The 15369-nt window shown below is 39.4% G+C and overlaps 1 protein-coding gene across 2 annotated transcripts; it reads right to left on the reverse strand.

The window, feature by feature from the left end:
- Positions 1–5051: 5051 nt before the first annotated feature.
- ints13 (integrator complex subunit 13) lies at positions 5052–14986 on the reverse strand. 2 transcript variants are annotated; one of them, XM_038739055.1, is made up of 18 exons: positions 14265–14986; positions 12558–12808; positions 12226–12300; positions 11778–11980; positions 10675–10755; positions 10416–10506; positions 10117–10245; positions 9763–9786; positions 8633–8717; positions 8311–8403; positions 7700–7789; positions 7409–7587; positions 7162–7326; positions 6739–6893; positions 6381–6611; positions 6148–6278; positions 5524–5659; positions 5052–5321 (listed from the first exon to the last, which is right to left on the reverse strand). In XM_038739055.1, the coding sequence occupies exons 1-18, from the start codon at positions 14266–14268 to the stop codon at positions 5285–5287; spliced, it is 2160 nt and encodes a 719-aa protein (XP_038594983.1). In that variant the 5' UTR covers positions 14269–14986; the 3' UTR covers positions 5052–5284. The 2 variants fall into 2 exon arrangements, with proteins under 2 accessions (XP_038594983.1, XP_038594984.1); XM_038739056.1 differs by lacking the exon at positions 9763–9786 and having other exon boundaries at positions 14265–14982.
- Positions 14987–15369: the final 383 nt, after the last annotated feature.

The raw sequence follows: 15369 nt of genomic DNA on the forward strand, positions 1-15369 counted from the left end.
GTTTGGTGGTTCACTCTCATTAGCGTAGCAGCCAGCTGCAACAGGTGGCTGTTTCTTTGTGAAGAAGTTCTGATAAATCCAGCACCAAGTGACAGACAGACGAAGTTGCTCGCCAGTGAAGAAGGTGGAACGTTATCAGTCAGTCATTTATTTTAGCAGACTTGTTTTGTTTGTACAGTCTGCAGGGGGGTGACCATCTGGGCTAACCTTCTAATACAGCTGAACCCTTTCACTCTTGATGCCAGCCAGCGTATCCATTTGCCCAGCACTGTGGCTGACTACCCGTGCCTGCCACCAGGTTTTAAATACCTGTTTTCAAGACGAAAATCCTTCATACAACAAGAAGAGAAGCTCAGAGTTTTTTGGCAAAGTCATCTTGCTGAGAAAATTACTTGTGGTAATGAGAAACAAGATGCCTCAGCAGAAATTACTCAGCTTTTGTGGCGGGTCGCTTGTCAAGGAGAGGAAGGACTGTCTGATTTAGCCATGGTACTGGAATACAGTGTGACAGAAGGACGGTTGACAAGGTTGCTGGAAGCACCAGATTTTGGATGGAGGAGCTTTGTGCACCTGGAGGGATCCAACATATAGCGAAGAGGGACTTGCAAAAGCTAAAATGTGCACCCACTCCTAATATGATTGCTTAACAGCCAACTCAGGTTTATCAGCCGGCAAAACTTCACACATATATTATCTTCTTTTGACCAAGCTGGAACCTGGAGCTGTTTGACTTTTCTGTATCCAGCAAACAAACTTTGTACCTGTACAGCAAGTATGTTAATGCTCTACTGTAGCAACAAGCATTAACCAGCAAAATTATTTTGACAAATTTGCACCGGTCAACTTGTGTGGAACTTGCCTGCAGTCATCCAAACTGGTTTCCAGTTCACAATTTTCAGGAACACTTAAAGCAGGCTGGGCTTTCTGCCTCAACAATAAAACCTCATGTAGAGGCAACTGGCTTCAGTGAAGTATCAGAAGTCACATCAGATACATCATTATATATTTCTGAGTATCTCTGGACCACAGAATTATTTCCTTTACCCTTTTTGCATGAACGTGTATATCAACACTCAGGGCTGTTGTTGGGGAACCTTGAGCTGACACTGCTCTCTCATTGTTACCATACATGCTGCACAGTATTTACCCCTCAGTGCCGCTGACCCCAGTCTCTTACAGTGTCACTTCCATGCTGACACATGAGGCGGTAGACAGAAAATTCCTCGCCACTTGTCTGACCCTCCGACCCCACCCGAAGGAAACCCCCCTCTGGACTGGTTCTTCTAGAGCCAGCCACACTGACTCAGAAAGTCAGTGCACAGTGAGCTCACTGGGTAAGTCTGCTGCTGTTGACTTCTATATAACCATATGGTATTGTTCTGGGTGCTTACTCATTCAAGTCATATGTTGTAATGACTTGACCTTCCTTTGAAAGGGAGCCCATCTGGATGGATGAATGAATAGAAGAACATATAGAGCCAGCAGTGCAGTGATGGAAACATGAGAAGCATGAGTGACATGAAAAACAACAACAGTTGTATTTTATGTCGAGGATCACATGAAGAAATACATTAAGCATTATAAATCAAGTGGATGAAAGCACACAAACTAAAAAGTAATTTAAACCTGCATTTACTTGGACAGTTGGAGACAGCGAAAACAAGATGCACACATCACACCTTTAAGTTGCTATGACAAACGTGCTAGCAAACATTTGCTTATTTACTTATCAGGCAGATACAGAGCAACATTAGTGTTCACTTGGTGTCATGTTTCTGGCCACATGATGCATCCGCTGTTTATTTCCCTTTTAGCTTTGTATATGTGGTCATTAGCAGCTAAATGCTCCACTGTGTTTACCTGCGAGTCACCGACTTTGTCTATTGCCGCTTTCAAGTCATGTTGTTTAGACATTAATAATAAGTTACGAAACGTTCCTGTCATCCTCCTAGTTGTAATTCCGAATGTCTCTGACTTGTTGAGAAGAACTACGGAAGTGTTAACAAACTGCAAAGTGGCTGCATAGCCAACATTGCTGGCAGTTCCATCTAAAGAAAATTCCCTATAAACACTAATGTTATTATAAATGGAGCGATACATTGTTTCGTTGTCTGCGATTTCACTTAGCGAAACCACTTTGAATATGTTAGAAACACTGCAAAACTAGCGAATGATGTGACTAAAAGGCTAGCAGTGGGGGTAACCATCTTGGAGTAGTGTATGTACAAGGTCAGAATAATTTGACATTATGCTGTTCTTCCCATTTTGCCAACATTGCATGAATGAAGCATTATCTACCTTTGGTGTTCTGTAGAACAGGGGAGCACAGTGTGTTTTTAGAGTCTTTTTTTTTCCTGTTGTTGTTGCTGAAAACTGCTACATACCTGCGTCTGGTATTGATGCTAATGAAAGTGGTGACACTGAACCAAAACAGTAACGCGTGAGCCATAAAACCAAAAACAATGAGCTGAAAGATGTTGGAATACTCAATTATGCTGAGGGGAACAGCAGAGCTGTGTGATAATTCTCTGTGAGTTTGTCACTATGTTCAACCCCTTTCACATTATGCATAGTCATTTGATTATTAGTGTTGTGTCGTTCAAAGAACGTTTCGTTCATTTGACCTAATCTTGTATGTAACTCAGGAGGAACGGGTTGTCTCAGTGAGTAATTCGTTCATTTTCACGCATGCGTGAATAGTCTTGGACTCTTACGTTCACTCGTTACACAGCAGCTGCAAGGTCTGAATATTGACAACATATTTCTGTGGTTTTTACATGGTTTGAATTTGGTTGTGGCTCCATGGGGCTTTATAGAACCATGACAGAGAAAGATCAAGATGAGAATTTGTGCATTATACTTTGTCCATTAGAGCAAGCCAGGCAGCCTTCTGTGTTTGAGAACTGCGCTGCGGCAATAACCGGCCTAGTTCAAATGAACGAAATGACACAAAAACAGATTAGTTAATTTTAATAAACGGGATTTGGTGACTTGAGTCTTTCAAAAGAGTGACTTTTCCCATCACTATTGATTATTGTTAATATTAAAAATATTAGTATAGCAGCTTTAAGTTTGGTGATTAAATACAATGAACAGTTGTTAGATTTTGTTGGTGAGGGAACCAACTATTTATGACTGCCTATCAGTGAAAGGATAGCTGAAAGAATGGACAAATTAGGCCCAGACAATTGATCATTATATTTAAATTGATAATTTACTGCATTCATGGAACTTATATTTTTCATTTGTAATGAGTTGTTGCATTTACTCTTTCATGGGTCACATTATTTATAATCACGGGCCTATAAAAGGCCACCACACTGCCAAACCAACACTTTATAACCTCCCATCTGTTTCTCATCCACCTCTAACAGACAATTGTGATGATGTCTGACCTCCACATTAAAGGCACTACTGTCACCGCCACCTTCAAACAAAATGCCGTCTACTCAGCTGTTTCTAGATGTGTCACCAACCTCATATTTACTGACTGAGCAATTACACTTTTATACGATCCAACTGTCAGTGTGTAATGTCTCAGCTAAATGTTAATGACTCAGTAAGTGTCATTGACCACATTAAGAAGTAATTTGTATGATGACATTTACACCAGTTTTACCTACTCTGCTTGGCTTTTTTGATGGGCAACGTGAGACACCCAATGTTATAAATCCAGTATTTACATTAGTTTATCAAAGCATCATCATCTACGTTTGCACCAAGCACTAGTTCCTCTTTCAATATTTGAGAGCACTTCATTAATGTCAGAGGAATGCAGAATCTTGATCCTTATTTCCCCATTATGTGGCCAATGTGTGGCACAGGATCACAGATGAGAAGTATTGGACTGCTTTTCCGTCACTAGTTTTTAATGTTTGATTCATGTGAACATGTCTGTGAACCCAAGCACTAAAAGCAGTCTTCATCCAAACACATTGCTTTTTGTAACAAAAACCTAAATATATTCTAGGAATTACTGAATAAATAAATATATAGTCAGTATGGAGCAACATCCATGTGAGCAAAGAAGGGAAGCGCTTGACAAGGCACTACAGCCTCGTCCCCCACAATGACTTTTAATGTATCTAAAACACGAGAAAAATCTCCTGCATGACTCAGTTTCCATTTGCACAGAAGCAAAGGTGATTCAGATTCACAACTATTAATGTTGTTTGTGTATTTTACATTTTCAATGCGAACGCACACCATTCCCCTTACCACTGTCCTTTGCACGCATTGTTATCAGGGCTGCAGAAGCCCTGAAAGGCAAGTGACAAAAAAAAGTGATCTAAATTGTTTCCTCTCCTTTTTCCTGTAAAAACCTATTGTAAAAACAGGTTAAAATAAACATTTTGGCAGATGAAATTTTAGTCAGCATTATTTTCTGTCATGTTTTCTTCCAGGTGAGCTTTATTTTTTCTTTCATGCACTCTAAACCATAGACTGTATCTAAACACATATCAAGATGCTGATCAGACAGCATGGGTATTGCACAGGTGCCTTAGGTTGGCCACAATAAAAGGCCACAGATGTGCCACACCTGTGAGGTGGATGATTATCTCAGCAAAGTGCTCACTAACGCAGATTTTGACGAAAAAAATTGAGAGAAATAGGCCTTTTGTGTACATAGAGAAAGTCTTAGATCTTTGAGTTCAGCTCATGATGGATGTGGGCAAAAACAAAAGCGTTGTGTTTATAATTTTGTTCAGTGGAGAACATGGTGTAGCGGTGCACTTCAGCCTCTTGTGGCCAAAATGAGCACTGCAGCAACAAACCAAAGCAACAGGCAATTCCATAACTGGCTCTGCCCTATTTGGTGATTTTTGGGGGGAGGGAGGACACTTAACAAAATACAATCTGCTGTTACAAATAAAAATGGCCTGTGACACACTTTATATTGTTGATATTTTGGATTATTTCACAACTTTTTAGATATATAGTGTATGTATATAATTTATAATAAACAAATAAGCACTCTCAACTCTTAAGTTTTTTTCTAGTTCAAGTCAATGACACAAGACATCAAAGTTAAATCACTCCCACATTCAATATACTTTGTGCAAAAGCCAACAGCAAAATTTTCTATTGACAGCTTTTATTGTGTTACACAATATGTGAACAGTATATCTACAAAATCATTGGTAAAAATGTTTATAAATTCCTCGCTAGAGTTCACGGTCAATTTCATTTGATGTCCTTTTATTGGGAGAATAAGATCTGACTGAAAAACACTGGTCCACAATCTCATCCTTGGCAGGGGTGAAGCAATGTATCCGTAGAAACATCATCTGGAGGCCTTGCCGTTTTCATGAACATCCATTCTGTAAATAGGAAAAGTGTCAAGTTTGATGTATTACAAATACATTTTCAGACGTGATCCTGTCTATAAACTTAAAAGCAAAGACTGATACATATTGTTAAAATTTTTCTTTTTTGCCTTTTATGTATTTGTGAAGTGGGCATGCGTTTTTGATACATTCAATGTTACACCCATGAAGTAACAAATATTTCACAATAACACACCCATTCTCATCTTTGAGCTGCTGGTACAACTCAAACTTGTTGTTGACGGAGCTCACTCTTCCAACGAACTCTTGGTGCTTCCTGGAATTGGCTGCAGTGATGCGATTGGTCCACATGGTCAGGAGTGAGACAGGACCTGCAGCAAACGTGAGACAAAGCCACAGATAAAAACCACACATACCCAGCGGGGCTCGAGTGATGTCATCATTTGGTTTGCCAGAAAAGGCTCTCATTAGTCCAGGCTCATATACAGATAATTATTAAAGCTCTTCTGCCACTTATAACTTTAAAGAATTATTGTTATATAATGCTGGGAAGTACTGAAAAAAATGTAATACATATTTAAATACATACATTCATGTACTTAATAAATAACTGTTGGCTTTATCATTTCCACTGTTTCTTTCATACCACTGAAACAAGTATTAAATTGCTTTCTCTGTGGTATTAAAAAGCTCTTAAAAGTTCTTCAATTTCAAACACTTAAAAATCCTGAGTGACCATGACCACAGTCAGCAGCAGTCATGTGCCCTTATCTGGCAGTTTGTCAATGATTTCTTCATGACTGCAGTACTTTTGGGGTGGTTTCTATTCCAAGCAAAAAAGTATGATGGGGCTTGGCACCTTTTGCTCTATCTGGGGGCTGAACCTCCTCTGTGGACAGGCGCGGCTTCTTGTTAGCCGGCTCTGGAGAGTCCGGGGAATCCTTGATCACCTCCGACTCCTGATCTTCTTTATCCAGCAAACCCTTTAGTCTTCATGTTAAAAACAAAAAGACGAACGGAACATTTAGTGACCACAGTAAAGATATTTTTTGCCTCAAATGTGGATGTATGATTAGATAAACATCCACTGACCTCTCTGAGTCCTGCCAGCTTTTGTCATCTGTGTCCTTGCTGCCATTTTTCTCCGTCCTGTCTTCCTTCTCCTCCCTCTTCCTCCCCCTCTTCTTCCTCTCCTCCTCCTCGGGGGGTTTGCTGCGGCAGGCAATGATGCAGTCCAGTACCCGCTGGTGTCTGTCCGTGTCGCCAGCGTGAGTTTTCACTAATGTTTCCAGCTCATTCCACATTATACGATACTGTTCATCTCTGGTGATAACAACGATGCATGAACATCAATGACACAGCTGAGTGTTTACTTTCAGAAATTGTCATGTTGATGCTCATTTCTGATGGTAAACAAAATATATAAGATGTTTATTTTTCTTTTAAATACCTCTTGGGGCCTTTGCCTCTGGATCCCACGGTGGAAATAGGGAGAGGGTCATTCTTCCTCTCCATGTCTACAAGGTTGTAAACCGTCTTCTGGCAGGTCAGAACGTCCTCCTCAGACAAAGACTCTTTCACTATCAGATTAGCTAAAGGCACCACCTAGTGGAGGAAAAGAGGAAGACACACAGGCACAGGAATGAATGATGACGCCAATATGGAGGCATAGAAACGTGGAAAACAGCACGCTCCAAATACTTGAGAAACAACCAGTAGGCAGATTATCTTTTAGTTGCCGATATTATCATCAGGGAGCAACAAGCAAATATTTCAGAGTGTGATAGAAGCTTCACTAGATAGAAATCTAAGTAAGGCAGAAGCAAATCAGAGTGAAAATCCAGTAGAACTGCAGTATCTGTGTGATGCTCACTGCCTGCATATTGAAGATGGTGGTCTGGGAGATAATCATTGGCCAGTATCGAGTGTGACGTTCCAGCTGAGCTTTGGCCCTCTCAGCTGGTAGCTTCCCTGAGGGATCGTGGGAAGACTCTGAAACTGGAGTGAGACGGTTCTCCCTCATAAATTCACCAAAGTCCTGAAATAGAAATGTAAAATTAAAACAGCTCCCAGTGAAAGATCGTTGACATCTATTGTTACACAGCTGGTGTTGAACGTACAGTGATGCGGTAGTCTGTCACGCGGCCTCCACAGCCCTCGCTGATGGAGGGCGGGTCCTCCAGGGTGGAGCGGTTGCTGTTGAGCACGTGCAGAAAGATCTCGCCTCCGTGGCTACTGAGCATGTGGCTGATGACCTTTGACCCCGACTTCCTCGGCTGCTCCAGCAGCACCGATCGACCTGTGTACAATCAGGAAGAGAAGCAGTTAACCGACAAAGCCAAGCAAATTAGTCTGCAGATCAATTCAGGGCAAGGAAACTGGACAAAGGACGGATTAAAATAATGGTTTACCGTTAAGGAGAAAGTTCGTCAAACATGACGAGGGGCGACTGTTTACGTCTGTGGGGGAGATACGATAGGCTCCTGTACAGTAATGCAGCTCTGAGTTGAAAAACAAAAAATAAAAACACAATTAGATAAAATAAATCAGGCATCGAAGATCACAGTTCTATTTTGCACAATACATCCCTAATGCCTATAGGAATATTTTCCAAAAAGGGCTAATATTGTATGTGAAAAAAAGAGCTTCACCAATTAATTAATCGACAGGAAATTAATCAGCAATTATTTTGATAATCAAATAATAATTTTTCAACAGTTGTTTCTTTCAGCTTTTCAAATTTCAGGATCTGATGCTTTTCATTTTCATAAATCATTGATCATCACTATCACCATCAATATTTTGAATCAACAATTCAAACACAGAAAATTGTGTCACACAATTCAAGGTGGATCCTGAAATCGTAAATGAATAAATAAAATATTTAAATTCAGAAAATTGTGTCACCTGTCCAGGTATTAGTAGTTTACATACTAAACATTTTTGAAAATGTAATGCCTTAAAGCTTAGACCCCTTCAAATTAAACAACAACTAATACAAACTTCAGCTGACTGTACCAACCTATGCTGTTGGTTCGTGGAGTGCACCATTTCAGCGTAATCGTCTCTTTGAGTCCATTTTCTCGAGTGCTGGTGCCAGCCATATGCAAGTCTCCTACATAACACAAAGACAACATATAAGGTGTTTTGAGGTTTTTGATGATAAAATACATTAAATGGGTCAAATATATCAAGCATGCATAAAATCAATCTGCAGACTGATTTCCTAACATGGTGCTTATAAAATAATATAAATAATGAGAGCAATCATTTATTTTTATTTAAAGAGCAAAGTTTGAGGATTTCAAATACCTGTGAAATACTTTGACAGTGTACGTACTCACCGCTTTTAAAGAACTCCAGGTGAGCGTCTTTGTGATGCAGGAGCTCAACGTCGTAATTGGCTGATGTGTTGGCGTGCTGCTCTTCCTGTCCATCCGCAGAGACAATAACAAATATAGTATGACGTCAGCTCTTAAAATGCGCAAACTAATGCACACACAGGCACAAACACACATTAACACTGCTGATTTCATGTTCCAAAGGGTAACTCATAATGGTCAAAGTAAAAAAGAAAAAAAAAGAAAAAGGTTTGCTCTGGTTTACTCAAGCATGTTTTCTTCTATTCACATCAGATACTAGTGCTTAATGCACATGTCCTTAAATTCACACAAAACTGAGCCTACACTTGGTTCAACATGAATCATGGATTCTCAATCTTACAAAACCAGCTATGTATAGTTTGGGCTCCAAGCCCAAATATAGGACCTGGCAAACTTTTTAATCACAAGCTTTGAATTTGACAACTTTCTACACTTGGGGGGAAAAGCAGTTTTAGGATAGCTAACGGCGGAATCAGAAATTTTACGTTTAAAAAAAACCAAACTAGTTATCCAGACAGAACAATGAAACACACCAAGACACTCAAGGGGGGGATGAGCGGGAACTGATGGAGGAAAACAGAGACCAGGGGAAAGTTTTAACAACTTTTAAGGTGTAAACACCTAACAGACACTGAAAGTATTCAATAATTGAGAAGAGGCAACGCTGGCCACGGATGTTTTTGGACATAAAAATTTTTTAACAGTAATATTCTGCATTTTTTTAAATCAGAATTTGACTGAAACACTATCTCAAAAGTGATTTTCCCAAACAATTTGAATTCTATTAAAACAAATGGTGAGTCAGTGCAGTTATTACATCATTTAATAAAAAAAAGAAAGTGAACGCCAGGTGTGCAGGCTTTTCCAACAGACCCCAAACTCTGCATTCCCTGGGTGTCCACATGTGACCAGAGTTGCCCATCCTTTACTGGAGCCTCACTAGCAAATCTGTTGACCCACTGTCACATCAAAATAAATGAATGACACGGTAAGCCTGTTGCATCGGCAGAGCTAAAAACACATACTGCACACTACGTGGTGTAAACTCTGACCCTTCCTCACTTTGATGTGTGTGTGATAAGAGTACTAACCTGGTCGCAAACATTTAATGTGGGCTAGCAAAACAGAAAATACAGCATGAAACCAGCAGCAGATTCACAGTCATATCAACATGCAGATGAGGTAAACAAAATATAAGTTTCATGAGCAATTATAGGTGAGGGAGGGCTTACATAAAGATTAAGCAAGCGGGGGGAAAAAAGTGTGAAATGTGAGAGAAAAACAAAAACAAAGCAATCAATCAAGTAAAAAGAAGGAGTGGTCACTGCATTCTAGACATGAAAGCATTTCTGTACTAACAAAAGAAAAAACTATTTAAGAGTTAAAGTGTTTTAATCTTAGCTAGGCATGTGGAAGGCCCAGGCGAAGGGCCAGAAGCCTCTTACCTTCATGGGGATGTTTGTTATGGTGGTGGAGGCCAAGTCAAAGTGTTGCTGGACCAGAATGTTGAGTTTGGTGGCCAGGTGCCGCCCTGCACGAACACTGTGAACCTCACTGGTGAGCAGAGGGGAGATCTGAGATGACAAGAGAAGAACTGCAGTGAGAACTAACTGTTGTAACGTATTTCACACAACCTCATGAATAAGTCTTCCTTTCTAAGATTCATCTTTATGACCCAAGAGAGTGAAAGCTCTGAGGTTGGTTTTCAGGAAGCCGAGCCCCAAACTTGCTTGTTAGAACCCACCTCTTTCTTCGGTCGATCAGACACCAGCGTGTCCTCGCCCTGTGGGTGGATGTGAATTAGAACCAGGTCACACTGCTGGATGGCCATCAGCCTAAACAACGAGTTAGAAGTAAGAAAACAAATATATGAGTCATTTGTCACCTTTTGCAAAACATCAACAAATTGCTGCAAAAACACTGTGGTGTATGCCATGTAGGCATTCGAGTGTGGAAGAATTATCAACAGTGAGTGACATTTCTTTACATTATCTGACACCGACCTGTCTGAACCTGCTGCCAGCTTGTTTTGTTCCAAAATAGTTTCCTGGATGCAGTCTTCCAACATGCGCACATGAGTATCACTGTATGACAAAACACAAGAAGAGCATTGCATTAACACAGTTTTAAATGATCTAACACATACCAAGACCTTAAAATAGCAACTAATAGTCTAAATTAAGACCATAAGACCATCACATACAGTACATGTAAAGTACGAAACAGTGACGGCAGTTTAGGGCTCAATTCATGTCACTATCGTTGTAAACGCACACACAAATGAGTCACAAATATATATCACGATTGGTAAACACAAAGCACATCTACAAATCGATCTACAGATAGATTCAAGATCCACAAATAGGAATCACTAACCATGGGAAATCATTTGCTTGGAATTTGTGAGAAAAAAAATCTATTCTATTATTAAATTAGTCCAATAAATGAATACATAAAAAAATTAATCTATAAAATGTCTAACAAAAGATTAGATAAAGATTGGGAAAATGGAGGGCAAAAATACAAATGTAGATGAACATGGGTGCATGAAGTGGGACAGTGTGCAGGTTGTCAAACATTTAGGTAGGCAGTTCATTTCTCAACGTTTATTGATTGTAAAGATAATTTGTAGGTCATATATATGAGTAGATGGTTTCCAGGTATAGCTGTTTTTAAATGTTTATATCATAGAAAAATACACCTTGAGTTAAACATTATTACTAAGGGTCTACAGCCATGCTAACGGCTCTAAAAGGCTGTAAAGCAATGCTAGGAACTAAATGCTAACATCAACAATGCTAACATGCTCACAATGACAATGCTAACATTGGAAATATAATGACATATGATTTATATCTAAGGCTAACATGTTGTTGCTAAGCAAGTGTAAATTGTACCATGTTCACCATCTTAGTCTAGTGTGTTAGCATGCTAATATGATAATTAGTACAAAATACAAAGTTTTAAATTGGACTGCACTATATTGTAAGGTGTTTGTAATATTTTGAATCATTAAAATAAGTAAATGAGGTGATCAAAGTGTAAGCACTAGAAAAACTGATTTTAGCAGAACCTATCAACATCTGGCCAATGGCTGTGTGTTTACCTTTTAGCATTGGTTAGGCAAATAATTCGACCCCTATTGGCAACTCTTTCAGCGGTGTCCATCAGAGCGGTGCGTCTCTCGTGCTGCAACTCTGTGATCTTGCACAACGACTCCACCGCAGCAACCAGCCCATGCAGGATGCTGCAACACTCGGGGTCCTCACGTGGGTTGGGTGGCCCTACAGCTGCCAGAGCTGACATGAGCTGCCAGAGAGGAAGAGAAGCTGCATAAACACATCGCAACTGTAATTGTGGAGAAGACTTCTGCAAAAATGCGGTAACGATGATCTTCATTGGAAAAGTTGCATCTCTCCAATAGGTGGAAAATCTGAGCTGCTGACAACACAGCTTAAAAATGACATGATAGTCACTGTGAGACATACGGTGCATTAACAGTCATACTGGTGTAATAACTGTTACTGTGTGAGTTTTTATCGGCAGAGGATTACCTCATGAGTGCTCTGGTCTTCCCGCCTCCAGCTATTCAAGATGTGGAACTCTGAATCACTCACAATGTAATTAACCTGTAAAATAAAGGAGGTGGCAGAAAATGTTAATGGCGGTGTTGATGTCATTGATTCACTGTAACTATTTTGGTTAAAAATTTCTAAGCATATCTCATACGTTAGGTTTTCCACTTAGGGACCTTAACTGTCTTTTTACAACAATTTCCAAAATTAAACTTGTTTAGTTGCATCGCAGACTTAAGTGGTGGAGAAACAGCTTTAGCTTAAACTTTTCAGCCCGAGTATAAAATTAAATAAATAAACAGGAAGCTAACCAATTTGTCCCTTGGATAAATATCATAGAGGATCCGACAGTACTCCATAGAGCACTCCACAGCACAGGTCCACAGGGACTTGGACACAGGGGCCAGCGGAATAACCCCTTGACCTCGACTCTTTGTCAGCACATCACACTCCACCTGCTGACGACTTGACTCTGCCATGTAGGGACAATGGTCCACCACAAAGACTGTCTTGTGAGCCACTGAGAACATCTTCCTTTTGCAAATCTGCAGTGTGTGCTGATCTGTTCAAAGACAAAACAGAAATATGCACTAATGTTAAGCTCTGTGTAAATTTGTCTTGCAGTTTTCGTTTCCAAATGCTTAATTTTGTGGTTAAATCGCTATGCCTAATACAAACTGAAATTTTCAATTTCCCTTAGTCTTAAGCCGGGGTAGCCATCTACTAGCAAGAGACTTCTGACAAGTATCCAATCTAAAAAAATCCCACCCCCTCACTTCTAATCTCCATTCCTCCCTCCATTCAAAGCCACTCCCCCGAAACACATTTTCACGTGCAGTAAATGTGTGTGTGCAGGTGAATCATTTCATTTGGACTGAATTAAATAAGTGTCCTAGCCACACTGGATTTTTTTTTATTCCCCCACAGAGCATAGAGAGGAGGATTTATTGATTGCTGTCAATATGTAAAGACAATTTCAACAACTATAACAAAAAACGATTCTGAAATAACTTGCATTCCCTAGCTTTAATCATTATTTAGCAGAGTGTAAACATAAAATATCTAATCCCAATTTCCCTGTATTCTCATTAAGGAATTGTCAGGATTTAGGCTGTCATTAATCTTTGTGACAGTGTAGTCTAAAGTGAGTGAGATCAGCGGATTTAAGACAATCTGGGTGTGAATGAATAAAGGACTGATTAATTGTATTTTTTGTGCCTGCTCATTACGTTATTATACACAATCGGTAATAAAGAAAAATGTTCACATGTATCCCGAAATCTTAAAGCAAAATACAATGTTAAAAAATACACAGACAGTCTAAATAAAATATAATAACCTAGAAGATGGGATCGGATAAATAAATGCATTTACAAACTGCGTAATTAAACGATAAATCCAACAAAACCAAAGCCTGTGTTACACAGTAACGTTATGTTACAAGTATATTGTTATGACAGCGGTCATATTTACGTAAGACAAACATTGTAAAAACATTAGAAACACATCTTATTAAAATATGTACATCCCATTTACCACTAACGTTACTTCAATAACCTGTACGGTAATACAATACGCCTATACTCATGTCTGGGGTTACAATACGTAACCAACGTTATTTGACGTGGTTGCTGGTGGTGGTTAAGGCAATCTCATTTTATATTAACTGTACATAAACTATCATGTTCAACACTACTAAATATTGCCTGTTGTTATGCATAATTAATTCACCAAGAGATACAGTACAGTAGATCCCCCGGTCAAGAAATTAGCTGAAAACAGTTGCTGCTCTCTTTAGGTCAAGTGTTCACCAATAGACGAGCTATCTGACTACAAAACGAAACAGAACCAAACAGTCTCAGGACATGTTATTTACCAACAGCTATACTCGTTATCAAGCTAACATGACTAGTTGCCGAAGGAGCATGTCACCGACAGAGCGTTAGCCTTTTAGCTAACATTAGACGGAATAATTACTTTCATGATTCACGTTTATTAACGACGACGTAAGCACTTACCCATTGTGGCATTTGTGTGATATGTTCTATTAAACCCACTTCAGAATGACCATTACCTTACTATTTTAGATATTTGGAATAGACTTTGAATGCTAGCGCAAACAATACATTTAGCCTGTTACAAGCTAGCTGGTTTGTTATTGGCGGAAACATGTCCAGTGGTAGTCCTTCATAGACTTCCTTCCCCAAGTTGCTGAGTCGCGCTGTTGAGTAGTTCCTAGCCGCATTTTCCGCCGTGGTGGTCGTGATTCAGCAACGTTGCGACCCCTATTCCGTTAGGGGAAATGCAAAACTTTATTGTCTGTTATTCAGCAAACGGGTTAATATATTTCGTGATCATACAGATGTCAAATACAAGATCAAATGTTTTGCTTGAGGCGAAACCAAGAAACCGACTTTTCCACACATCGTTCTGCTCTAAGTTAACGTCTAACGCTCAGCAGGGAGAAGTCTGTGGAAATACTGGTTTTAAACGTTGGCTTTAGCACCAGGCAAACATGTTATTATTACGGACAGACAGCTGACATCTATGCGATTACGAAAATATTTTAAGTTACAACACGCCGCAGGTTATGGTCCTAAGTGCAGAGGCCGTTAGACGTCTCCTGAATGCCAAATCATCTCAAACTAAAGTAGTTCACCATAGCTTAAAAATATGCAGTTTGTTTTGGAGAAACCCTCAACATGTAAAATATACTGCACGAAAAGTAAAAAAAATAAAAAATTCCATATAGACTACTCTTAAATGCCTCATGTGTGCATGCGTTCATTAGAATCCAAAACACTTGTGACACGCGTGACATCATCTGTCTCATGTGGCCGAACAACATCGTCCTCCTTCTTCTCCTCCGCCTACGACTCCACTATGGAGCTAGAATTGTGTCTTTATTACATGCGAGAAAATAAATGATCTGAGAGAAAAAAAAACGTTTGAGAGAAAAAGTTATCACACTGATAACAAGCATTTCATGAGAGAAAAAAGAATATTTGAGAGATAGCAAAAAATAATAATATTTGAGACTAAAAAAAGTTTTGAGAGAAAGTATTTTATCATAGAACATAAAAAAATATTAATTTTTAATTTTTAAAATTATTTCTGAGAAAA

Source organism: Micropterus salmoides, unplaced genomic scaffold (assembly GCF_014851395.1).
Source record: "Micropterus salmoides isolate LMB-PRFRI ecotype aquatic unplaced genomic scaffold, ASM1485139v1 Ms_hic_scaffold_23, whole genome shotgun sequence".
Lineage (NCBI taxonomy): Eukaryota > Metazoa > Chordata > Actinopteri > Centrarchiformes > Centrarchidae > Micropterus > Micropterus salmoides.

What these genes read in the sequence shown, in the direction of transcription:
- ints13 (XM_038739055.1), bottom strand. An exon ending in TTTATCCAAGGGACAAATTG is followed by an intron (nt 12,301 to 12,557) that starts GTTAGCTTCCTG and finishes TTTATTTTACAG; the next exon opens with GTTAATTACATTGTGAGTGA. An exon ending in AAGACCAGAGCACTCATGAG is followed by an intron (nt 11,981 to 12,225) that starts GTAATCCTCTGC and finishes CCTCTCTGGCAG; the next exon opens with CTCATGTCAGCTCTGGCAGC.